The sequence below is a fragment of the Notolepis coatsorum genome (assembly GCF_963971535.1).
Source record: "Notolepis coatsorum genome assembly, chromosome: 17".
In the NCBI taxonomy this organism is placed as follows: Eukaryota; Metazoa; Chordata; class Actinopteri; order Aulopiformes; family Paralepididae; genus Notolepis; species Notolepis coatsorum.
The window spans coordinates 105,429,771-105,456,063 of NC_140181.1; the positions used below are offsets into that span (position 1 = coordinate 105,429,771).

The 26,293-nt window shown below is 43.5% G+C and overlaps 2 protein-coding genes across 2 annotated transcripts in view; both read right to left on the bottom strand.

Annotated features, from left to right (window-relative positions):
- The window catches only part of brpf1 (bromodomain and PHD finger containing, 1), a 76,181-nt gene extending 61,764 nt beyond the window's left edge, over positions 1–14,417 (bottom strand). Inside the window, exons 1-3 of the mRNA XM_084333189.1 lie at positions 14,062–14,417; positions 6,121–6,905; positions 4,361–4,550 (exon numbers count right to left, since the gene is read on the bottom strand). Coding sequence (XP_084189315.1) covers positions 4,361–4,550; positions 6,121–6,860 — 930 coding nt within the window. The 5' untranslated portion in view covers positions 6,861–6,905; positions 14,062–14,417. The remainder of the gene's footprint in view (positions 1–4,360; positions 4,551–6,120; positions 6,906–14,061) is intronic.
- Positions 14,418–18,368: 3,951 nt separating this feature from the next.
- Positions 18,369–26,293, bottom strand: part of LOC311244205 (serine/threonine-protein kinase WNK2) — a 143,095-nt gene continuing 135,170 nt past the window's right edge. The window contains exons 29-32 of the mRNA XM_084333612.1: positions 25,431–25,529; positions 23,590–23,634; positions 21,671–21,960; positions 18,369–21,536 (exon numbers count right to left, since the gene is read on the bottom strand). Coding sequence (XP_084189738.1) covers positions 21,240–21,536; positions 21,671–21,960; positions 23,590–23,634; positions 25,431–25,529 — 731 coding nt within the window. The 3' untranslated portion in view covers positions 18,369–21,239. The remainder of the gene's footprint in view (positions 21,537–21,670; positions 21,961–23,589; positions 23,635–25,430; positions 25,530–26,293) is intronic.

Sequence of the window (26,293 nt, forward strand, 5' to 3'; positions counted from 1 at the left end):
GTGACAGCAGGGCAGTGTGAGTGACAGCAGGGCAGTGTGAGTGACAGCAGGGCAGTGCGAGTGACAGCAGGGCAGTGTGAGTGACAGCAGGGCAGTGTGTGCTTTCTTGCCTGCTCTTTCTTTGCTCTGAGAGCAACACAAAGGCTGGGACGGACGGACGGACGGACGGACGGACGGACAGACAGACAGACAGACAGACAGACAGACAGACAGACAGACAGACAGACAGACAGACAGACAGACAGACAGACAGACAGACAGACAGACAGACAGACAGACAGACAGACAGACAGACAGACAGACAGACAGACAGACAGACAGACAGACAGACACACTGAGAGCAACACAAAGGCTGGACAGACAGAGACACACAGACACACACAGACACAGAGCTGTCCACATGGAGGAGCCCTGCCTCCTTCACACAAGTTCTCGACTCATCTCACCATCTCTACTTGCATTATAGTTAAGTTAGTGGGTCTTGTCACTCTCTGACTCTTGTTGTCATAATTGATCGCTTACTAAAGACGGCAAATGCGGTTTGCAGAGCCTTCCGCAACTGGTTTTGATTGACAAAAGAGAACAGCAGGAAATACTTTGCATTCGAGGTGAATTAACAAGGACTGCCAAAGCATTCCAGCCAGGGCCCGAAATTAAGGGTGCGGTTACACCTTTCGTTTCATCTTCGTATTGTTGTCATATGCGTTTCGCCGCGACGTCGTGCGCCTCGAGTCACACTTCGTTTTTTTTTCGTTTTTGTCACCCGAGCACACTGATGTAGTACACTGCCAAAGCAGTAGGTGGCAGTAGGTGGCAAACATGAAGGCAATTTCAACCAATCAGAACTTGAATGTGCCTGCAAAGCAAATGTCAACAAGGCGGCCACCATCTTTTGCCTAGTTACCCAATGCAGCAATTCTTTTTCAGCAAAGCCTAATAAAAGTGCAATAAACAAAACGGATACATTCACTGTGTGTTCTGCCTGTCATTTGTTGATGAAACAAAACTAACATCAACACAAGTGACCACGAAGAGCGGATAGTTTAGTCTAAAAAAAGATCGGTAGCATTGTTAGCTGCATGCTAACGTCAATGGAGTATGCCATTATAACAATATAGCATTGTGGCTAGAAGCTAACGTTAGCTCACGCTACTTAGCCAGCACCAAACTGATGACATCGCGAGCTATCAGTAGTTAGATAACATTAGAGACAACGCTGTGTGTATTAAACAAAGGTGAATAGATGACTGGGCCATTTTGTTTAATGCTTGTTAAGTTGAAAGAGGAGCTCTGAGCTAACAGGGTCTGAATCCTGATAGCTCACGTTAGCCAGCTGCTCATGCAATCGGTAATGCTAGTTAAGTTGAAAGAGGAGCTTTGAGCTAACAGGGTTTGATGGCTAACACTAGCTCATGTTATCCAGTGGCAGTGCCAATCGGTAATGCTAGCAGAATGAATGGATGTAAACTTTATTTAACATATTGCATATGGGTACAATACAATACGGCTCAATACAAACAATTGTTAAGGGAATGCAGACTGTTGTAGCTTGGACTGGGGTCCTTATAACAATAACTTGACAACACATAGTAGCTGCAGCTATTTGGTTTGGGACAGTGTCACCGGAAGGGCACGCAGATGGTATCTACTGCGCATGGGCGTTTTCGCAACAACGGCTCCGTGCTGACTACACGGCTGTTGTCGGCGCGTATTTTAGCGTTTCTCCAAAACGCAAACACAATTTAGCGTGTCAGCCGTATCCACAAAAAAACGCCAAAAAACGCATTTCTGTGTAATAGGGACATGAAACGTATTCAAAAACGTATAAAAAAACGCCACAAATACACTAGTCTAACCATGGCCTAAAGCCCGCCACCCGCCATTGGCAACCATATTTTAGGTTTGGCGAGTGCCACTGAACGGTCTGTCCGCCACCTGGCGTGTAGTTCATATCGATACTATTATTTTGAAAATCCTGTGCGGGTCTCATTTCCGCCCCAAGCGCAGCTCCAGTCATAATATCTTGGCTCCGGCAGTTAGAAACGTTCGGTTCATATGATACTCTTATTTTGAAAAAACCCGTGGCAACGAGTCATATCCGCCCAGTCCTGCAGCTGGATACTATTGGCTTCTGCTCGTATCAACACAGAGGCAGTCTGCTCGAGTCTAGAGCGGACCTACGTGAGCTAACGTTACTGTTTAAACAATGACCCAGTCAACTATTCACTTTTAGTTTAATACATGACGAGGCATTGTCTAACGGTATCTAGCTGGCTAGCTACTGATAGCTGCTGATATCAACAAATGCTCCAGCAATAGTCGACTCGAGTGCATAATACCTCCGTTCACTCGTTAGCTAGCTCACGTTAGCTCTATATGTCCCAGTAAACTAAATAGTTCACTGAGGCGTTGTCGTAACGTTATCTAGCGGGCTAGCAGTAGCTACAGATAGCTCCTGATATCAATGTCTTATAACATTGATTCAATGCGTATTCTAGCTGAGGGCATGCTGAATGTGATATGACCAAAGCACAGTAATGTTATACCCATAGGCCCAGCTGCAGCGCCGGAGAATCCTTGCATGCTGAATGTAGAGTATAGGGTCCAGCTGCAGCACCGGAGAATCCTTGCTGGAGCTGGAGGCTACTCAGTATACACACAGACAGTGGAGCTGTTTGCAGATAGCGAGCATTTTGACTTGTTGCGTGGTGGCGATGTCTCGCAGATAATATAACTACAAGTAGGGCTGGGCGATATAACGATAACGATAAATATCGCGATATATTTTAATAATCGATATCGAATATCGAAATAAAAAAAAAATCGAAAAATCGTTTTTTTTTTTTTACCTGCAACAGGGCAGTTTTAAAACCAGAGACAGTGGACAGACTTGTCTTTCTTGCCTGCAACTTAAAGTAATGGCTTTGCTTGTCCAAATGGCAATACTGACCAAATTCAGATTTCTTTTTCTCTTGTCCATTTATTTTGTTTGCTTTCTAATTTAAAATACATTTAGAAACCGTCTGTACACAGTAGGCTATGTGTGCTAGCAGAACTAGACTCCAGTCACGAGTCAGTGCACATGTGCGGTGGTTTGTCCACCAAAAAAGCGCCAAAAGATCGAAAATAAACTAGCAGAGCCAGAACAGTTCAACTCCTCTGGAGCCACAGCCAGCAGAGAAGCCGGTTTACTTTAGCTTTTAAACCAGCTGCAGCCTGAGAACTGGAGTGTGAGGGGATGTAACACTAAAGATGGCGGCAACGACAAAGAATTGCTGCAAAATAAACATACATCTGTTGTTAAAAAAAAAAAAAATTATACTTATAACAATTCGATAATTATCGATATCGAGAAATAAAATAAAATTATCATATCGTTATCACGATATGATTTTTTTCCATATCTCCCAGCCCTAACTACAAGTATGATTATATAATATATATATTTTATAAAAAAATAATAATAATAATTTGGCTGGTAAGAAATATGCTTGGCGGGTAGATTCTTCCCATCTACCCGCCACTGGCCGGTGAGTCAAAAAGTTAATTTCGTGCCCCGATTCCAGCATAGCCCATACTGTGTGCAAGCGATGCTACAGAACAGTGCAGAGGAAGGGGTCTTCTAGCGCAACAGATTCAGCAAAGCACCTCACGTTAAAGGCCAGCAGAGGTTTCCAGAGGTTAGTGACTGCTCCCAGCACTGCGAGATGGGCTAGAGGGGGGTGGGTGGGTAGACTATTCAAAGAATAGTGAATATAGAATAGCAATTTTGTGAGTTTTGTCCATCCCTTCTTCAGAGGGCAAAACATTTTTTATCCGTTAGTGAATCCACTTGATGTTTTATGTTCTACTGTCCAGGGCTCATGAGTGAACCGGATTGTTACTACTAGGGATGGCCGTGATTAATCGATTACTCTTAGCTATGAGAAAAATATTTATTTCTTTTACATATCTTTTCACATGTATGTGTAAGATTATAACAGTTTGTTGGTTTCCTTAAACATATATACGTGAATGAACAAAAATAAGTAAAAAAAATAGTTTCAGTTTTTTTCCCCTTTTCGAGTAATACACGATCAATAGAGTATAGCATGCGATCAATCGATCTGGATTTTTCTTTAGAAATGCCCATCCCTAGTTACTACTATATGATGTAGTTCTCTCACTCACAGAGAGCAGACGTTTTGTTTGAGCCCACAACAAACCTCAAAAAGGCTCACCATCGTATCCCCAGCATCCTGAAACCAAGCCCTCCTATACCACCCACTCTCGTACAACATCGCCTCGACATCTACAGTGTAGTACATGTCAGCAATCTACTGTATGCCGACGATACCCCCAGTATGGTCAACCTCCTCACCTTATTGTGGCTCTCAAAGTAGGACTCCTTCTCCAGTCGATCCATGAGGTACTCAAACACCTCCTGGGGGATGGGGGTCACTCCGTCGCTGCGACGTTTGTCGTTCATGATGTCCAGCCAGATGTAGTCCTCCTCGTCAATGTCGTACTCCACCTCTTCGTCCAGCTCCTCCACAGACTTATCGATGTACCTGCGGGACAGGGGGGAGCGGAGGAGAGAGGCAAAACGTGGTTAATAACGTCTAGAATGAGAAAGACCTATGGTGAAAGGGCAATTGAGGTGAGTGGCCGAGACAGAATCCGGCTCTCCAGAGCGATGAGGACAGGAGTCTTTGGTTTTGTTTATTTATTTTTTACCCAGGGACAGTGCACATTAATTAATTAATCTTCAGCTTCCACATCAATGTAAATGTGCCAGATTTGAGCTAATGAGCTAGTTTTCATCTGTAGTCCCTGCCTGCATGTCTTCATGGTGTGGGAGGAAACCAGAGTACCTGGAGGAAACCCACGTGAACACAGGGAGAACATGCAAACTCCACACAGAAAGGCCCCCTGCTGGGGTTCGAACCCAGGACCTTCTTGCTGTGAGGCAGCAGTGCTAACCACTGTGCCACCCCGGTTGGTTGACTAATAATGATCCTTGACTAGGATTTTGTCAACTGATAAAAGTAATCTTTGACAGTAAAAAGACAGGGAAATGTTTACTATTATGTACTATGCTACTATGTCTGCACTATTATGCAGTGTAACACTCAAGTTCGGCTCCAATAGACGAATAAATACCACTTAGCCTTAGCCGCCGGACGTGTACCCCTCCGGCTGACTTGTTGTTGTACTTTTGTACTTATTTTATGCCATTATTAAGTCTGCACGTTTACATTGCACTACTTTTATTGTCTTTTATACCTATTCTTATGTCTGCAATTTATGCATTGTTTTTTTATTCCGTCAATCTGTGTGCTGATTTTATGCCTATGTTCATTTTATACTATATAGATAGTTATTCATATTTATTATCGTTATATTGTAGAAATGTGTGCTTTGAAATGTCTGTAAAGTCTCGAGGACATTGAAAATGAGGGTGAGCTCAATTGTCTTTTGGAGTATAAATAAAGGTTGATGATTGTAAGTGGCTTTGGATAAAAGCATCAGCTAAATGACCAAATGTAAAATGTCATCTAATCAACACAGATTTAAGTGTTGTTGTTGTTGTGTTGCTTTCCCCACATCACTGTCTTGAAGATGAGTGCAGTCATGCTCAGGGACCTCTTCCACCCTGGTGCTCTGCTCAATCAAGACCAATGCATATCTGTGACTGAAGTACTGCACTATTTTACTCTGTCTATTTTATCTTACTCTTTTTATTATTGTCTATTTAAAACTGAATCAAACCATAAACTAGGTGGCCTGTGAAAAAACTGATTTTATACGTCTGCACTTTATGTGCTCATTTTATGCCTTATGTCTTTTTTCTGTTGTGAAGCACTTTGAGCTGCAGTTTCTGTATGAAAGGTGCTATACAAATAAAGTTTATTATTATTATTATTATTATTATTATTATTATTATTATTATTATTATTATTACTGTGACGCAAGACATGCATTCGACGACTCATTCAGCATAAAAGAAAAAGCATAAGAAACAACTCGTTGACATATTCAATAGTCGGCTAAGACCTTAGAACCTTAATGTTGACACACAAGTCTATTCACACAATCAAACAAATAGAAGTGCTTGTGCCGTGACCCGCCAGCGCTGACCTGTAGTAAGACAAGGGCCTTGGCGGTGCCTCGGGCCTCTCCTGGTCCAGTTCTCGGAACACCACCTCGGGAAGCTTGACCGCGGGCCCAGACGGAGCGCTGTGGTGATGGGACGAGCCCTCCTTCTTCTTCTCTTTGCTCTTGTGCTTCCCGGACTTGGGAGTGGCCTTGCCCCCGTTGGCGGCGGGAGTCTCCGGCCGGTCCTTGCCGTTGCCCCCCGCCTCGCTCCCCCCCCCAGCCCCGCTGTCCCCTCCGTTACACGCCCCTCCTCCACCGCCGGCGCCGGAGGACGGAGGGTCCTCCGCCCCGCTGTCCTCCTCCGACACCACGTCGATGTTCTCGAAGATGCTGATGCGGTGGATGCGTCCCTGGATCTCCAGCTCCACCATGCGCTGGGCCTGGGCGTAAGTCATCGTCTCCCTGCCCGGGGAGTGCGAGCGCTCCGAGCGGTTGGGACTGCCCGGGGTGTTCCCTCCCTGACCGGAGCCGGCTCCCTTGCCCCCACCCGCGTCCCCGTCCCCCGATCCGGCCAGGGACACGCGAGGGGGCCGGCCCTTCCTCTTCTTCTGTGGCATGCTCTGCGCAGGAGTCGGGTTGTCGTGGTCATAGTGGTAGAGGTGGTACTCGATGCCACAGTAACTCTTATAGACCTTGCGACACGTCTCCACGGGGCATTCATAAGGGGGCTTTGTGGCCCGCAGATTGTGACAGAATGTTTTTACGTCGAAGTCCAGTCCCATTGTGCCAAGGGCCACCACTGGGACATATGTTGTTCACGCTTACATCTGGAACACAGAGGGAGAGAATCAAAGACACAGAGTTGATGCAACCATGCTGTTCAATAGAGTATGTAATTATGGCTGTTTAATCTCTTGGGCAATTCCAGCGTTATGGATGTTACATTCAGAGAGAACATTGGAAACTTAACTTAACATTGACAAGGCACCGATTTGAATTGGAAGTATAATTTACACATTTTAGTTACACTTATTGAGATAAAGATGAGCCTGCAGTAAGAAATGTTTTGACCTTTTGGATTTTGAGATAGGTAACAAAATACACACAGCGTTATGGATGTTACGGAAATTGACAAGCTTTTCGGACTCACTGAACACATGATGAAAACTCTGTGAATATCTTTTTCAAAGAATAACATGTTTACTATCACTTTGTAGGGAAAGCTTTGAGGTACCCAAAAAGCACATTCAGGAAAACCTGGCATTTCCTCTCAAGGAATGAACACAAATAAGTGCCGTTATGGATGTTAAATTTTTGCGTTATGGATGTTACACGTCTGAAATAGATTAAAAAACCACTATAAAAATAGGGCTTTACCCACATGTGTTTGACTTCGTTGGACCATTTTGAGGGTCAAACCAGTCTGGATTTATGGTGTAGTCTGAAAAAATGCCAGTAAATGCTGAGAGAATTGTTGAATATATATAGACCACAAATGTTCTAGAATGTTCGATTATGACAACATACTGTCTTCTTCTTCTTCTTGTGAATTTCCGGCAGTCTGGACACCTTTCGGCGTATTGCTGCCTAACTGTACAATCTAGTTTGCAATCTTCTTCTTCTTCTTCTTTGGATAACACACAAAACAAAAACCCATCCCTAACATCACCACCCTATCCAAACCTAATCTATGAGTCACTCATTGCCTCCTGTGGGCTGACTATGGCCTTCTTGATCACAACCCCCTTCCCTAACTCTCTTACTTGATCACTCACAACCACCTTCTCTAACTCTCTTACTACTTCCTCCCATGTCAACCCCTTCATACCCATGTGTTGTACTGCTACTTTAACTATTAACTTTATCCTTTCTGTTAAAGTGACATCAACTGTGCCATCACAAATGTTCTAGAATGTTCGATTATGAAAATCATACTGTGACATCACAAATGTTCTAGAATGTTCTATTATGACATCATACTGTGAAATCACAAATGTTCTAGAATGTTCTATTATGACATCATACTGTGACATCACAAATGTTCTAGAATGTTCTATTATGACATCATACTGTGCCATCACAAAAAAATTATAATAATCTTTACTTTTTGGTCTTAAATAGTTTCAAAATATCAGTCACTTCTGAAAATAAATTACAACGTTTTTGGAAAATAGCTCTTTATTTGATTAACATAAAAACGTGTTTTCTATACAGAGAACAGCAATATTAATATCGGTTAAATCAGAAAATTAGTTTTGGAGCAATTCCATGAAAATGTCAACCTCACCATGAAAAAGAAAGTTATAAAAAATCAAGTCCAATTCACTCTGCCTGGACTGGTTCAGAGAAATGGTACTGTATCTGCCTGTTATCCATGTGAGGATTGAGGTGTTCACAAATCTTATCAAAACCTTCCCAGGACTTGTCCTCTTTGGTTGGAAGTGCAGCGGTAAGCCTCCATAAGACATGTGGCATTTCTGAACCCTCTGCTTGACTCCTTCTCTTATGGTCACTGCATCCTTCATTCCTGGGGCCTGTCTTGAAATGTCGTCCCTGGAATAATACTCATTTACTTTCTGGTTGGTTTCATTTGGGGTTTCTGTGTTTTTTGGGGTGGGTTTCTTGTCACGATACTCTGCAAAACAATAACAAATACACATGTAGGCTGAGCAGACGCGAGGGGGAGATGGCCGACAGCAGCCGATTAGCAGTAGGCTAACGTGGACACTGCTCTGCCTAGACCAACAATGTGTGAAAAAGTTGTGTCTGGAAATATGTTGGATTTTAATCAAACAATGAGTCATAAAATACTTCTGATTTAAATCAAACAAAGGGGTCATAATCGGACTTAACAACACACATTTTTGATAGTGTTTTTTGTCTATTTCAGACGTGTAACATCCATAATGCAAAAATGTAACATCCATAACGGCACTTTTTTGTGATTCATTCCTTGAGAGGAAATGCCAGGTTTTCCTGAATGTGCTTTTTGGGTACCTCAAACCCTTCCCTACAAAGTGATAGTAAACATGTTATTCTTTGAAAAAGATATTCACAGAGTTTTCATCATGTGTTCAGTGAGTCCGAAAAGCTTGTCAATTTCCGTAACATCCATAACGCTGTGTATTTTGTCACCTATCTCAAAATCCAAAAGGTCAAAACATTTCTTATTGCAGGCTCATCTTTATCTCAATAAGTGTAACTAAAATGTGTAAATTATACTTCAAACAAAGGGGTCATAATCGGACTTAACAACACACATTCGCAATGTAACATCCGTCACTTGCAATGTAACATCCATAACGGTAACATCCATAACACTTGTAAAGAATACAAAAAATAAGACCAGAATGACTAATTGTTGCTAATATGTCATCTTTATAAAAGTTAGCTTTGCTTTAAGTTTGGTTGACATTGCATTCCAGATGCATGTTTTATGACAACTTTTCCTGGAAAACGTTATGGATGTTACATTCGCTGTCCCATAAAGGGGCATTATAACAGCATGCTTCACTTGCCAATGGAAATACACAAAGTACATAATTGATTCACAAATTGATACAACAGCCGTTCATGACCAAAGGTGAGGTTAGAAAAATATCTGTTGATTTTTTTTGCCATTCTGGCCATTCAGAAAGTCATACAATTAGGTTAATCAAAAAATTTATTTTTACATCATTGTGTCTCCTCCTGTAGTGTGAAAAAACATGCACTCATAAATATTACGATCAAATCTATTTTGTACTTCAAAATATAGACCTTGATGTTGATGATACATTTGAAATTGGTTTGGTTTGGTTTGTCATGTTATTTAAAAATCTTCATGGTGAGGTTGACATTTGCATGGAATTGCCCTCTTGCAACATCCCTGTATGGTCCGACTATCAGCATCCCAGATACACATACACCCGTCTTGTCTCTTGCAATCACGTGGCCCCGAGGCTGTCCATTATTTCCCCATGGCAACCAATTTTCTTTTTACTCCCATCTATCATTTCAAAATGTAATTTCCTTCAGTTATTGCCAAATACATAGCATAACGCTACTGTAGCTACTAGCTAGGTAGTTCGTTTAGGAACGGCGATATTAACTGCTGCAAACTAAAACAGTTGTGCTATTGAAGAACACTAGACAGCAGCCAGTGTGCACATGAAAACAACGTAAGTTCGTAACGTTAGCGTAGTTCGAAACCTGGCTAACGTTACGCTTAATAATACGCTAATGGCATAGATTCAAAGCCAGCGTTTAGCCTTTGCGTTTTGAAAGCCTCCTCTCCCGAAACACCAGCTATTCATCTCAGCTAACATAGTATCTTGCTTACATTAACACCAACTTGCGTGGTGATCCCAAAATATGTTTGAGCTAACGTTAGTGTAAGAGCCAAAGCTATATATATTTAGGTCATTGTATTATATGAATGTTTAATATTGATTGGATTTAGATAGTCATTGAACCGTCGTATTGGTCATAATAGAGCATTCTAGAACATAGAAACTTCTAGAACGTTTGTGGTGATGTCATAGTAGTACTTTCTAGAACATAAAACATTCTAGAACCACAGTATGACGTCATGATAGAAAGTTATGGACCCTTCGTGATGTCACCGTATGATGTCATAACAGAACAATCTAGAACCGTTGGGTCTCTATATAAGCGGGTCTACACTGCCGGAAATTCAAATAAGAAGAAGAAGAACGGCAGTTTTGCATCTTTGACCAGACTGACTGGATGGACTCAACAATGGACTAAAGCCAGCCAGCAAGTGGATTTACGGCTTTCACATTAGGAAGGAAATTTCATGTGTCGAGTCGGGTGATTTTGGAGACTGGAAAATACAGTTTTCTTACCTTGTAGTAGTACTTGTAGCTTGTATTAGTACTTGTAGCTAGTAGGAGCCACTTGTAGTAATATTTGTAGTAGTAACAGGAATATTTAGGAAAGTAGATTTAGGACCACTTCTGTAAAGAGAGACTTTGCAAATAAACCATTTGGATATCTTTACTTTGCACTGGAGCGGCTGTGGACATTGCTTTTCTTTATCAATGGACGTACTACTCACGAGTAAGTAATTTGACCAGTGGAGTGGATCGTCGGCCCTCACAGTTAGCCAGCGTCTTCTAAACCTTAATCAAATCGATTTCGATCTCAGTTCCAGGTTTGTTCTATTCACTTTGCCAAGCACGTTAGTTAGACGCTGCTGGCTAACATTATTAGCTCAAACATCTCCTATATATGCGGTCTTTAAACACAACCAATGTAATAACAATATCCTGCTTTTGAACCTTTTCATACGTTACTTTAGGCTACGTTTAGACGAGCGTTTTGGGATGGAATTCTCCGTTCAGACGAGGCTGTAACAACTCGAGACAACGGAGCCCCGCTGTCACCATTGGCGCATATGTCACATGACGTGCTGTGAAGACCCGCCCTACTCTGCCTCTGATTCGCAGAGTGTGGGTGGGGAATGTGATTGGACCAAAGCAGAGTCACTCACAGACAGTGGGTCCAGTCATAATAGTTGTGATAGCCGCGGGACAGATTCTTGTGTATTTAAAAGTACTGCCAATGTAGCCTTCAAGTGATCTCCGTTGATATAGTCAGACATACTTGCTTTGTTTACGTCTCGGCTACTGGCGCATAACTGCTACCTGTGACGTAAGCAGTACGCGCGACCAGAGCCGTGACAACCCTTTCGTCATCGTTTTAACAGATTTATACGGTTTGACAGTTTAGACGAGAGCGCAAAGGTTTTGCGTTTCTAGGAATTCCACCCTGGAAGGTAGTCTCACTTTTTTGCGGTTTCACCCCGTAAAAACGCAGTTTCCGTATAAACGAAAGGCACATCCGAAAAAATATTTTTGCGGATTCACCTGCTAGCGTTTCCGTCTAAACGGGGCCTAAGGCGACACAGGGGAGTTCAAGTTGACAGTTGGTAGCTTCAACTGTCTGTGGCTCATCGTGTTGTGTTGTTTTAGGGCTGACCTTCGATTTATTTTTTTTGGAATTCGAAGCCGAGATTCGATTTGAATTCGAAGCTTCGAAATTAAAAAAAAATAAAAATAAAGATTTGAATTCTTTTTTTTTTTATACATGTTTTTTTTATGTTGTGGGACTTGTACAGCACTTTCAACTTTGTCAGTGCTGTAAAGCTTAAACCTTTTTAAATCTTAGACAAACTAAACACTTTGCTTTCATGAAATATTGAACACTGAACACAAATCTGTCAGTGCAGAGTCCGACCTCATCTTAAATAACAAACAGCATTGCTTGTTGTAATTACCGTAATTCCTCTAATAGTGACCGGTATTCAATTACAAACAGGGTCTCTATTAACACTTTAATCGCCGGGAACGCCATAACTCGTCTTTGCTCGCCATGCTCATTCTGCCGAAGACGCCGTAACTCGTCTTTGATATCAATATTTCAAAAATCTGTGATCGAAATCATATTTCTCCTCCGGAGACATGAGATGTTGATTTCGCAAAAAAAATATATATATATATATATATATATATATATTTTTAATAATCGAATTTTATTTTCATATTCGAATCCCATGCCCATCGAACGAAGCTTCGAAGTATTTAAGACAGCCCTCCCTCCACTGTGACCTTATCACCCTGACCAGTCCAAGCAGCGCAAGCTACCAAACCCTGACCAGCCCAAGCAGCGCGAGCTACCAAACCCTGACCAGTCCAAGCAGCGCAAGCTACCAAACCCTGACCAGCCCAAGCTACCAAACCCTGACCAGCCCAAGCTACCAAACCCTGACCAGCCCAAGCTACCAAACCCTGACCAGCCCAAGCAGCGCGAGCTACCAAACCCTGACCAGCCCAAGCTACCAAACCCTGACCAGTCCCAGCAGCGCGAGCTACCAAACCCTGACCAGCCCAAGCAGCGCGAGCTACCAAACCCTGACCAGCCCAAGCAGCGCGAGCTACCAAACCCTGACCAGCCCAAGCAGCGCGAGCTACCAAACCCTGACCAGCCCAAGCAGCGCGAGCTACCAAACCCTGACCAGCCCAAGCTACCAAACCCTGACCAGCCCAAGCAGCGCAAGCTACCAAACCCTGACCAGCCCAAGCAGCGCGAGCTACCAAACCCTGACCAGTCCAAGCAGCACGAGCTACCAAACCCTGACCAGCCCGAGCTACCAAACCCTGACCAGTCCAAGCAGCGCAAGCTACCAAACCCTGACCAGTCCAAGCAGCCCAAGCTACCAAACCCTGACCAGCCCAAGCTACCAAACCCTGACCAGTCCAAGCAGCCCAAGCTACCAAACCCTGACCAGCCCAAGCAGCGCAAGCTACCAAACCCTGACCAGCCGGAGCTACCAAACCCTGACCAGCCCGAGCGCAAGCTACCAAACCCTGACCAGCCCGAGCGCAAGCTACCAAACCCTGACCAGCCCCAGCAGCGTGAGCTACCAAACCCTGACCAGCCGGAGCTACCAAACCCTGACCAGCCCGAGCTACCAAACCCTGACCAGCCCAAGCAGCGTGAGCTACCAAACCCTGACCAGCCCGAGCTACCAAACCCAGACCAACCCAAGCAGCGCGAGCTACCAAACCCTGACCAGCCCCAGCAGCGCGAGCTACCAAACCCTGACCAGCCCGAGCTACCAAATAAACATTATATCACTGTTACGTGTTGTTTCCCTCCACTATGATGACCTCTGACCCTGACCAGCCCAAGCACGCGCTACCAAACAAAGCTACGAGCCCTATGGAGGTTGTGTGATGAGGCCATTTACTTAGTAAACACAGGTCCATTTCAGTTAAGTGTTTTCGCTAGTGATTCGCAAAATGCTATATGGCCTTTTCTTTCCGGACAACACAGTTTAACATTCTAGTAAATAATAGGTTATTAATCTGAAATACGCACAGCAAAAATAAATAAAAAATGGCACAATAGTACAATCCACAGTAAAAATGTGACCCAGTTCCCTTCCGTAGCTTCACATTATAAACACTTACTACTGACCGTGTTCCTTCCTCAAGACCGCGCTGTGATATCTCTCACCGCCAGATCTCGGAAGGCTTGTGTTGCAGATCGATTTTAATTAATCAAATAATCCCAGTAGTAGCCGCCTCAAGTACAATCTCCCAGTGGCTTCATTGTGTTGGGAATCATTCAGGAACTGAGGCGAACAAAAGCGGTAACCATTGCTGCTGTACGACGCCATAGGCGCGTGTAGTGGGGACACATTCGTCAAGACAAAGCAGCAGGATCTATTTCTCGGTTTAGAGATCAAAATGGAGGCTATGTGTTTGTTTTTGATCATTGTGTTTTTGAAATAAACGGGATTAAACGCCCCAATAGACGCTTGTGTAGCTTCCCACCCCGCATTAGAACAGACGAAAGTATCCCCCCTCGATTTAGTTATTTTCTACCCAAAAATGGCGAATCTGTGGATTTGTTTCACGAGGCCGTGTCATTGTCGGAATAATAATAACTGATCATCAATGGATTATTTCAGTGCACTTACTATTATGAAGCAACGTAGGCTACTATTGTGAATTAATTACGATATGGCCACAAAGTCACCGTTAACACAAACTGGCATTTCAACTCTAAACATTGTTCAGCGAATCTGCCACAGCAGACAGATGAAGTACTTTGCTGCAGCGCTGCACACACAACTGCAATCTTGCGCCTTAGAATTTGAATGACACACATCTAACGCGATTTCTATTCTCTAATTTTAAGAGTATTATAATTATTTTGTAATAATTACTTTTGGAAAAATAAGATGGAAAATACTGTGCATGAAATGTTTATGCAGATACTACATATATATCACGCCCAGACTACATTGTCGGTGCATTTTGTAAACAAAGTAAAATGACACTATGCTTGCCCCTATCCGGGTTGCCTGATATCTTTTTCTAACGTAGTTGTGTTTCCGCGGTCGGTTTGCGTGATCTGATTGGCCCGCAGTTGCACTTCCGCGATTTGGTTAAGGTTAGGGTTAGTTGGTTAAGGTTAGAGTTAGTTGGTTAAGGTTAGGGAACTTAGGGGTTAGGGTTGGTTAAGGTTAGGGTAACAGCCTTGTTAGAAGTAACGCGATTGGTGCTGAGATAAACGTCAGTGGCCAAACAGATTGCGCAAACCGACCGCGGAAACACAACGCATACGAATAGAAGCATCCGGGTTGCGTCTATACTTTTACCAACCGATTTCCAGTTCCGCGTTCTGCGATCTGATTGGCCACTGACGTTTATGGTCATGTGACATGTGCGTCAATCGCGTGACGCCTGTTTCCGCCTCGAACAGCCTGCAAACTAACGCCTAGTTTATCACTGGTTAAGCTTAGGCGACTCTTTCGAAGTTGGTTGAATGAATGAATGAATGAAAACTTTATTTAACAGATTGCAGAATGGGTACAATACAGTACGGCTCAATACAGTACGACTATGCTTGCACCTCATGGTACCAAAGCACCTCAAAGGCGCTAAAAACAAAATTACAAACATCTCAAAACAAACTGGTCAGACTACTGCTTGACCTTACTCCTAGAACCCACCTCACCCCTGCCCACTTTGACAACCTAGGATGGCTTAGAGTAGACGACAGAGTACAACAACTTGCAATGGGCCTGGTCTACAAGATACACTACACGACCAAGGTACCCATGTACATGTCAAAATACTTCCCAAAGGTCAGTGAATACCACGATCACAACACCAGAGGGAGCTCCACAAATCATGTTAAACCCAGATTCGGCTCAAATAAGGGACTAAACACGTTTCGCAATTATGCCACATCAATGTGGAACGCCCTACCCAAAGCTGTAAAGGAATGTGGATCACTACCCACTTTCAAAACCTCTCTCAAGGGACACCTACAGGAGACTGCAATTCAACACTGGCCCCTGTAAATATCCTAACCCAACCCCCTCCAATGTACAGTCATTTACCTAGTATGGTTTTGTCAATAGTTCAATGTACAATTGTGTTTGTTTGTACAGTGTCTCCTCCCCCCCCCCCTCAATGTACAGTGTTACTTGTTTATACAGTGTGCCCCCCGGCCCCCCAACCACCTCCAATGTAAATTACCCAGTATGGTTGTCAATTGTATGTATTGAGCCGTACTGTATTGTACCCATTCTGCAATTTGTTAAATAAAGTTTTCATTCATTCATTCATTCATACACACAATTGTTAAGGGGATGCAGACCTGAGAAAGACGTTTGTCTTGTTTCCATCAGGGTCCCCCATTTTCAATTCATATAGACATTTATGACATACACAACATACATGACATTTATGGCATAGGGACATATAGGTATTTAGTACTGATATATTTGTGACATAAACGGTATTCAAATATACAGTACTGTGTCTGTTACCCCTAAATCCTGACAGAGTATATACATATGATGGGGAGGGGACTGTACATTAGGAGGGGGTGGGTGGGTGGGAGAGAAATATACATACGGCGGGGAGGGAATATATACATGCGGTGGGGAGGATTGATTGATTGATTGAAAAGTTTATTAACAGATTGCAGAATGGGTACAGTACAGTACAGCTCAATACATACAATTGTTAAGAGGATGCAGACCTGAGAAAGACTTTCGTATTGTTTCCATCAGGGTCCCCCATTTTCAATTCATCATATGACACACACGACATACAGATAGACAGTACTGCTACATCTATACATTTATGACATACCAGATTTTCAAATACAGTACTGTTTGTGATACTAAAGAAATCCAGAAAAAGAGTGTATATACATTTGACATAGAAACTGTGCATTGGGGGAGGTTGGGTAGGTGGGGTGGGGCTGTACATTGGAGGTGGGGGGGGGACACTGTACATTGGAATACTGACATACATTTGACATAGAAACTGTACATTGGAGGAGGTTGGGTGGGTGGGGTGGGGTTGGGTGGGGCTGTACATTGGAATACTGACAAAGCCATGCTTGGTCTTTATTGTACAACTGGGTTAGGACATTTGTAGGGGCCAGTTTTGAATTGCAGTCTCCCGTAGGTGTTCTTTGAGTGTTTTTGAAGGTGGGTAGTGATTCACATTCCTTTACAGCTTTGGGTAGGGCGTTCCACATTGTTGTGGCATAATTGCGAAACGTGTTTAGTCCCTTGTTTGAGCCGAATCTGGGTTTTACATGATTTGTGGAGCTCCCTCTGGTGTTGTGATCGTGGTATTTTTTTAACCCTGGTGGTTCTTATGGGTGCCATGTTGTTGAGTATTGCTGTGAATTTGGTTTTGAATCCAAGCCATGTTTCTTCAACCTGTGTACCACTGAGTTCATCTGACCAGTCCAAGCTCCCCAGTTCTAGGTTAAAGGCCTCTCTAGAGTAAGTTTTGAGGTCTCTAGATGTGACTGTTTTGTGACAGCCGGCCTTGTTTTAGCTTTTTGCGGGTACAGAAAATCATATAATGATCGCTTAACCCGCATGCTATCACCCCTTTATTGGAGATCATGGACTTGTCAGAGGTCAAAATGAGGTCAATGGTGGTTTGTGTCGAATCACATACCCTTGTGGGTTGGGTGATTAGCTGAAGGCCTTGAAGACGGGTGGTGCTTTACGCAGCATATCCGTGTTCCAGTCCCCAATAAGAATTTTTTCTACCCCCTCCACCCCAGCTAAACACCCATCAAGTGTGTCATAAAAGCCACTCTGTTCTGGCAGTCTATAGATTGTGCCTACTAGTACTGGTTTCGCCCTGTCTAATAAAATTTCAATCCAAACAGTTTCAATTTCGTCATGGTTAAGGTCAGTACGGTTGATGTATTTGGTATCTTTGTGTATATACACACAGACGCCACCTCCATACTGGTTTCTATCCCTCCTGACTATTGAGTAGTTTTCAATTTCAATCTCTGGATCCTGTACAGATGAGTCTAATTTTGTTTCTGTGAAACACAATATGTTAGCCTTACCGTTTAAAAACAACTGTTTGATTTCAGCCAGTTTAGGTCTCAGGCTGTTTGTATTAAGGTGGAATATATGAAGGTTAAGGTTAGAGTTTGGAATCAGGGCTGGTGTTCTATCGCCCTGCTCTAAGACAAACTCTAACCTTAACCAACTTCGAAAGAGTGCCTAAGCTTAACCAGTGATAGAAACAGATGTCACATGACCAGAAACGTCAGGGGTCAATCAGATCGCAGACCTGGAAATCGGTTGGTAAAAGTAATGACGCATCCGGGTTAATATTGGCAGTTCATTTCCCATTATTTTCTTGGGCAATTTTGCTTTTAAAAGCCTGAAAAATGAAAATAAAGATAACAACGGGGAATAAAAACACCCAAACACTTAATCAAGCACAAAATAATGTTTATTTCACTTTCTCAACATGTACAGTATTTGTGATTAGAGTGCGGCCGGGCTGACGGTGGGGAGATGCAGCAGCAGGCAGAAGCAATCCCACACAGAGCTTTAGTGCAAAGCTTTTGACAATCAGAGCACATTCAACAGGGGGCGCTGTTGTTCAGACAGAAGTGAGATGATCAGAACAAGCATAATCTGTCTCGTCAGTATTGTGGCCTGCTCTGTGCATTTCAATTCTCTCTCTCTATCTCTCGCCAAAACACAGCATCCAGTTGAATATGCCAGCAGTAGTTACTCCCTCTCTCGTCTGCTAACCAACCGTTGACAAGACAGGGAGGTGGAGCAGAAGGTACCAGATACAACGAGTAACAGAGAACAGAAATCTCTTACTACTGGAAGTATGTCACCAAAGCAGAAGACTCTGCATAATATCCTATAAAAGTCCAATTCAAACCGAATTGATGGGAATAATATACATTGAAGAGAACCCCCCCACCTCCCCCAAACAGTCAAAACAAAATGTACAAATATAAATTACAAGAGAACTGTACAATTCACAGCTTGGCAGGATTGGGGTGCTGCAACCTTTGAACGGTGTGGTGGAATTGTGAAATTTCAGTAGCTGTATTGTTTATCTTTGCTTTGTGGGGTCAGCCATGCTCGTTAAGTGATCCAAAACGATGAGGGGTGAACCCACTATATACAGAATGTTGGAATCTGATTGAGGGAGAACATGTTATGTTGTGCAAATCTCCCCTATCAATTTGTATTATACTGACTAAAGAAAGAAACAAAAAATTATAATAAAGCAAGGCCGCCATCAATAGCAACTTGGGAAAATAATGCATAGTAATTTCAACAAGGCAATAACACTGCTTGAGCATCCCAATTGTAAATAATTAATTCTTGGAGTTTTTGTTGGGGTGATTCTAAAGTACCATCTTATGTGAATATACCGTTAATACGCACACAGTGGAATCACCTCAGTCAGAATAGCAGCATCAAAATCAAGCTTTGAAACAGGAAACAATAACACTTAAAGACTTAACTGATTGCACAAAAAATAATCACGTCGTACAGTGTATGCTAGATAATAGGAGAACCAAGTTGGACCTCGAAGAAAACATTTAGTAGTGAATTCAGTGTTTGCTTTGTGATTCATAACTTCTGTTCAACTTAGCAACAACAAAAGCAAACTTGACTTCTGCTGCATACGTCAGGGATAAGGCTTGTGGCGAGGCCACGATCAAAGCTTTCTTATTAAGAGGGTGAAATTGCACTTTTAAGCCTCACCAACCTACTGTTCTACATACACTGCTACATTCGGATCTGGACACTACCAGAGGCATATATACAGAACTATGTACAGTATATATGGCTGTGGACACTACCAGAGGCATATATACAGAACTATGTACAGTATATATGGCTGTGGACACTACCAGAGGCATATATACAGAACTATGTACAGTATATATATGGCTGTGGACACTACCAGAGGCATATATACAGAACTATGTACAATATATATATGGCTGTGGACACTACCAGAGGCATATATACAGAACTATGTACAGTATATATGGCTGTGGACACTACCAGAGGCATATATACAGAACTATGTACAGTATATATATGGCTGTGGACACTACCAGAGGCATATATACAGAACTATGTACAGTATATATATGGCTGTGGACACTACCAGAGGCATATATACAGAACTATGTACAGTATATATATGGCTGTGGACACTACCAGAGGCATATATACAGAACTATGTACAGTATATATGGCTGTGGACACTACCAGAGGCATATATACAGAACTATGTACAGTATATATGGCTGTGGACGCTCGCTTCCCTCGGAGCACAAGGCTACAACACTTACAACTCTCCTGTCGTCTTAGAAAAAGAGGCTGAGTCCAACTCAACCATTTGACCTGAAAATGAATTTTGGCTGTTGGCTCATTACGTTTCTGTATTTCTCTCTCTCCCTCCCTCCCGCTCTCATCTTCTCATTCAACCGTACAGCAACGTTTTGTTCCTGCAAGGCAACTGTACATCTCGCCTCTACGGCGTTCTATTTGTCACAGGGGTGGAAAAGTAAACACGGATTAAAACATGACTTTATTACTTAAATAAGAGCATATACTGTGTTAATAGTGCAGTACTACAAGGGCATTCATATGTAAACCAACAATAAAAAATATATATACCGTAAGTGTCTGCGATGCATTAAAAAAAAAAAAGAAAAAAGATAACGAAGCAGCACTCAAGCCACCATGAAGTAAAAATCACTTGGATGTAGACATGCTTAGTTTCAAAAGAAGCCATGTTCAAGGCACTACATTCCTTCAGATGTCTGTATATTGCCCCCCCGTCATCTCAAGCCACTGTTTAGATTCTAATGTAGTGTTTTCAAAAGTGGACGCAAATCGAGAGAAAGGCAAAAAAAGAATGTGAAGATGATGGTAATGAAGGATCTGGTGAAACATCTCAATGGTGATCGCTGATATTGTGTCGTCTAGTATGGCTGAGTTTTGTCAAGACCAAAGCCATAGCATTAGGTACTTAAGACACAGAGACACACACACACACACACTGAACGTATATACTATAGACGCACGTACTGTACACACATACACTCACAATAAACTATAGGTGTTGTATAAAGGATATCAACACTCACAGTTTAATTTACAAGCTCACTGTTTATGTACACTTGTGGCTGTAGTGTAGCAGCTCAGAGTGGAGTTGGACTATACTACCGCCTGTAGGAACACTAAAGGAGATGATGGAGGGAGGGCTGGGCTGGACTTGGGCCCTCCCAAGAAGTGAACCAGAGTAGGTAGTAGATTAGGTAGTCCTGGTGGTATCGGGACTGGAGCCGCTCTCCGGCTTGTGCAGCACCAGGGGGTAGGCCGTCACCCCCGCGCTGGCCGCGGTGGCATTGGGCGTCCCTCCTGGGCTGGGCATGCCAGGCCACTGCTTGGGGTAAAGGGGACCAGGCGCAACCCCACCATGAGAGCCAAGGTACTCAGAAGTGAGCGTGGCGGAGGGGTTGGAGCTCAGGGCCGTGGGGACCCCAGGACCTAAAGCAGCAGTCAGCGGGCAGGAGGAGGGGGACAGCTGGAACGTGTTGGGACATCTCACCTGGAACGAGGCGGAAGTTTAAAATTGGAACAAACTATTTAAATTCTCCTGTACATTTAAAGTCATCATCTCATCGAAGGGCATTGCTCTTCAGATTTCTTCTTTCTCTGAGCATGCCTCTCCAGGTCAGATACCTCGTGCACGACGCTCGCTCCCACGGGCAGAGCGTTGCCCTCCAGCTCCTGCCGGCGCCGCTGCTCCTTGATCTGGTTCAGGGAGGGCCGTCTTGGATTGGCCGCCGCTAGCGTCTCCTTTGTCCAGTCGTCTACCAGCTTGTGCAGGTCGTCGGTGAAGGTGCCCTTCTTGTTGTTGCTGTTGTTGGTCTGGGCCTGGGCGAGTCCAGCGAGGGGCCGGGGCGACGGCAGGGGCGTGGCTGCGGCGTGAGACGTCTGGGCCGTGGCGGCGGCGCTGCTGCTGGAGCCCCCTGAGGAGACAGAAAGGTCTTTTACACTCTTGCCCGCTCCACACGTCCCAGGCGACCGCTGGACTGCTGTCAAGCGACGGCAATCTAAGGCACTTTTACAAAACTGAAACGACAAAGCTAATAGGACCATTTTGTATTGGGTGGAAAATCAGGTGGAAAGGAATCCCAACCCGAGCGTGACATTAACTCATTCAGCGCCAGTCACGAGAGAAATCGGGTTAACTCGCCAACCGTTCAGCGCCAATCACGAGAAAACTCTTATTTATTATATTATATATATTTATTGGCTATATCCATAAATTTTTCCAGCCTGACGTTATCATTGGGAATGGGTCTGAGCTAGCAAAAGGGCAAATACCTCCGCCTTCCAGCCAGTATTGCACTCTATTAGAAATGGTGTAGTTTCTTTTCTGGGCCGATCGGAGCCGTGTGGGCGGGGTTTAAATACTCTGGCAGGACTAGCGTTTACAACGTTACATCTGCGATGCTGCCCCCCCCCCCCCCTTCATATGCAATGCCGGGCAATGTGGGACGGACCTCCACGAGCAGTATTTGGAATGGCGATCAGATAATTAGATTATTTCTTTTGCATTACATCAGAGACCAGGTAAGGACTCTATATATAAAATCTTGCGTTGATCTGATATTTCCTTCTACCGCGATCGAAGCTGTCTGTGTGTGTGTGTGTGTGGCTGTTTACCGTTGGATGCAGGAGGTGGGGGGGGGGGGGGGGGGGGGGGGGGGGGGGGGGGACCGCCGCGCTACGAGGGCCATTTCATGTATGAAATTATACGAGGAAGGATAATAATGATAATCTAGCGTTAATTTCAGGAAGATTCGATAATCAGGCGAAAAATGACAACGTGTTTAGTGTATTCCACTAAAACGCTATTATCGCGTCTTTTCCTGGGATTACTAAGAATCACCAAAACTATACTCCTATTCAAAACGGTATAAAACGGAAATGTACGGATGAAAAAACAATCTGCTTTGTGCATGTTGACTGGAAGTAAATCACTGACAATCGACGGGTGTATTAGACCCATAGCTATAATATAAGATTTATTTTAAGCACTCGCAAATCTCGCAGTCTCCCGATTGATTAAAGCGATGGCGTTCTAGCGCCCCCCCCCCCCTGGATCATTAAGCGATGGCGCTGGATGAGTTAAGAGAAAAATGCCCACAGTTTTGAATATGGTCGACGGATAGTGTTAATAGTTTCAGGGATGTCATACTAATGCCTTTGATTGCACCGTGAATAAATTCAACTGAACTTTATTGTGTAAGTGCCGATTCTTCCACCTAGCAGCCAAACGATCGTTGCCCGTCACAAATAGGTTGTAAAGAAACACAAACCACTGGTGTGCAAATAACCACAATATAAAACATTCAAGACGTGTCGGCACTCCGCCCATGCATTACAAAAACAAACGTAAATCAAACTGATGAACATAACGTTCGTATTGTGCAAAAAAAATACCCCAAATTTTAAACCCAACCCAGCAAATTTCTCTAAATAAACAACATGTATGTATGTATGATTAATAAAAAAAAAGGTGTCCATGCCAAAGCAAGAAGAACAGACAGAGTGAAGAAGACAAACAAGTAGAAAGTAAACAAGATAGTTACTACTACTGCGCTCTTTGCCTAGACATAGTCGTTTCAGAGTGGACCCTATAAAAAGAGGTAAAACAAGACACAAACAGTTAGGCCAGGACACACTGCACACCACCACGTCTGTGGACAGCCACACACGGCTACCAAATAAATCAGGGGGGAGAGAGAGAGAGAGAGAGGGAGAGAGAGGGAGAGGGGGAGAGGAGAAGTAGGAGAGGGGATTCAAAAACCAGTGAGTAGGAGAGGGGGTGTTGTGGGGGGGGCTAGGTCTGCTTAACGTGTGCAGGTATTCCAAAAAGGTGACGGACAGAAAGGAGTGGCTGACAGAGAGGCATTAGAGCAGGAAGACCACCCTGGGTCCTTGCCGTGTTAACGAGTTGGTTTTGAAAGGAGACTGGTCCACAATAAAGGCCATGTCCCACCAGTGACCCTCTCTGAGATGTGTCGTCTACTAGCCGTCTTATCAATTAAAACCAAAATTATGTTTAAAAACCCATCCGTTTGTTCTATAGTGCTTTTTCTCATTAGTATGGTATTAAGTAATAATCACAATTGACCCCATCTCAAACACCGCCCTCTTTTCTCCATCCTCCAATCACAACCGTTGCCCGTCCCGAGGGAAGCAACGGCCGTGATTGGAGGATCGAGAGAAAAGGGCGGGCTTTGAGATGGGTCAATTGGGCCCAACTGCCTTAACAAGCGAGCGGTCTATAATGTTGCATTTATTAGTTTCATAAACTTTAATGGTGAGAGTTTGTTACTCCGGCTCATTAGGTGACAGCAGAAGCCCATAACTAGGATAATAATTGTTGTTCTAAAAAACAATGGGAACTAGAGCAGCGGAGATCACTTCTAGTACAGTGTTTGCCTGTTGAAAATAAATAAATATATAAATACATATATAAATAAATATATAAAATAAATAAGGAAACCAAAAATAATCCAAACTGAGGGAAAACATAGATACTAATAGCCGGAACACATTAGGAGTCAGCACTTCAAGAGACATGCAGGCAGGTAGGTAGTAACACAGGAGGAAGAAGTAGAAATATTGATGATACAGCCCTTTGTATGTCGGAGCAAGTCCCCACATCAGTGCCCTGACCGGCGCCCGCCGCCATGCACGTCTTCCCCCGGGCCATACATGAGGGGTAGAGAGAGCCCCTCTGAACCACAGCACAAGGGTCATGGCCTGGCCTAGCAGGGAGGGTGGAGGGTGGGGGTGAGGGGGGGGGACGACGACCTTCTCTGTGTTAGTATACAGAGAGTAGCAGACTTGGGACAAAGTGCCTCAACTTGGGAGACGTTTATACAATCAAAATAAATAGTGGATGAATACACACATACACACCCAGAATAAAAAAGGCTGTGGCGCCTGCCCTCTATCTCTCTCTCACACACGCACGCACACACACACACACACACACTTTGGGCCCATATCTGATCTCTAGCATCCCCAGCCCATGTTTGGAGAAGACGAGCTTGACCCCATAAACAAAGTGCTTTGGGGAGGGAGGGGGGGAGGGGGCTGCTTATTAAAGCAAGCAGCGGCACACAAAGCACTTGTATGGTGGGACACTTCACCCCAGAATAACAGAAGCTTTAAGGGCTCTGGGGGAGAGAGAGAGAGGCGGCAGCTCTGGGGAGGAACACAACATGATTGATGAGGATGTTTCGCGTCAAGGGCGGAGGAGAGGTGAGGAGAGCGAGGAGGAGGAGGAGGAGGAGGAATCCACTATATTATATCAACGAAAAAAAGTCTGGTGGGAGAGAAAGGGAGGAAAAGAGGAGGTGAATAAAGAGGAGGTGAAGATGAGTGTGGTGGGGGGAAATAGAAAGGAACAAATACAAACAGATGGACAGAGACACGGGTCCACTGAGGAATCTAGTGCGCGGTTTGCTACTAGATTTATAGGTGACTCTCTCTGACGATTGGTGGAAAACCGTCCAGCCTGTGGAAATCAATATAAGAGGGAAGAAGAGAAGAGACAAGAGAGAAGACACTTCTGTCAAAGTGCACAGAGACAGGGAGAACCCCACCCACCGACCTCCACCTCCACCCACCACCACCACAGGCCCTGTGACATCTAAATAGATGTTTATGTTCTTTTATCACATTATGTCTTGCACCTAGTGCAAGTCACTTATAATAATAATAATACATTTATTTGTATAGCACTTTTCATACAGAAATTGCAGTTCAAAGTGCTTCACAACAGTAAAAAATACAGACATAAAAAAATGAAAATAAATAAAAAGATAGAGAGGTAGCAAGGTAAGGTAAATCACAGTTTTTCAGTAATATAAATAATAAAATAGAATAGATTAGATAGAGTAAAGAAGTGTGGTTTGATTCAGTAAAAAAAAGGCTAAAAATAATAGAAATAGAACGGAGAGTAAAAAGTGTGATAAAATTGTTCAATAAAAAATATATAACAACAGAGCAGTGCATCGCTCTTAACACTTTAAGTTTCTTTACAAGTTTCGCTCACAACTTAACAACAGAGCAGTCTTGTTAACTTTGAGTTTCTTTACAAAGTTCAGTTTTGAGTTACAACAGAGCAGTGCTCTTAAAATTACAGTGCATAGGAGGTAGTGAGACACACCAGCATATGTCCCAACAACTACAAAAAAGCAGTTTTATAGGCATTCTTAATAATGGTATTTTAGAGTTTGGCATTTCTTGAAAACATTTATGTTGATGTGACCCTGCACA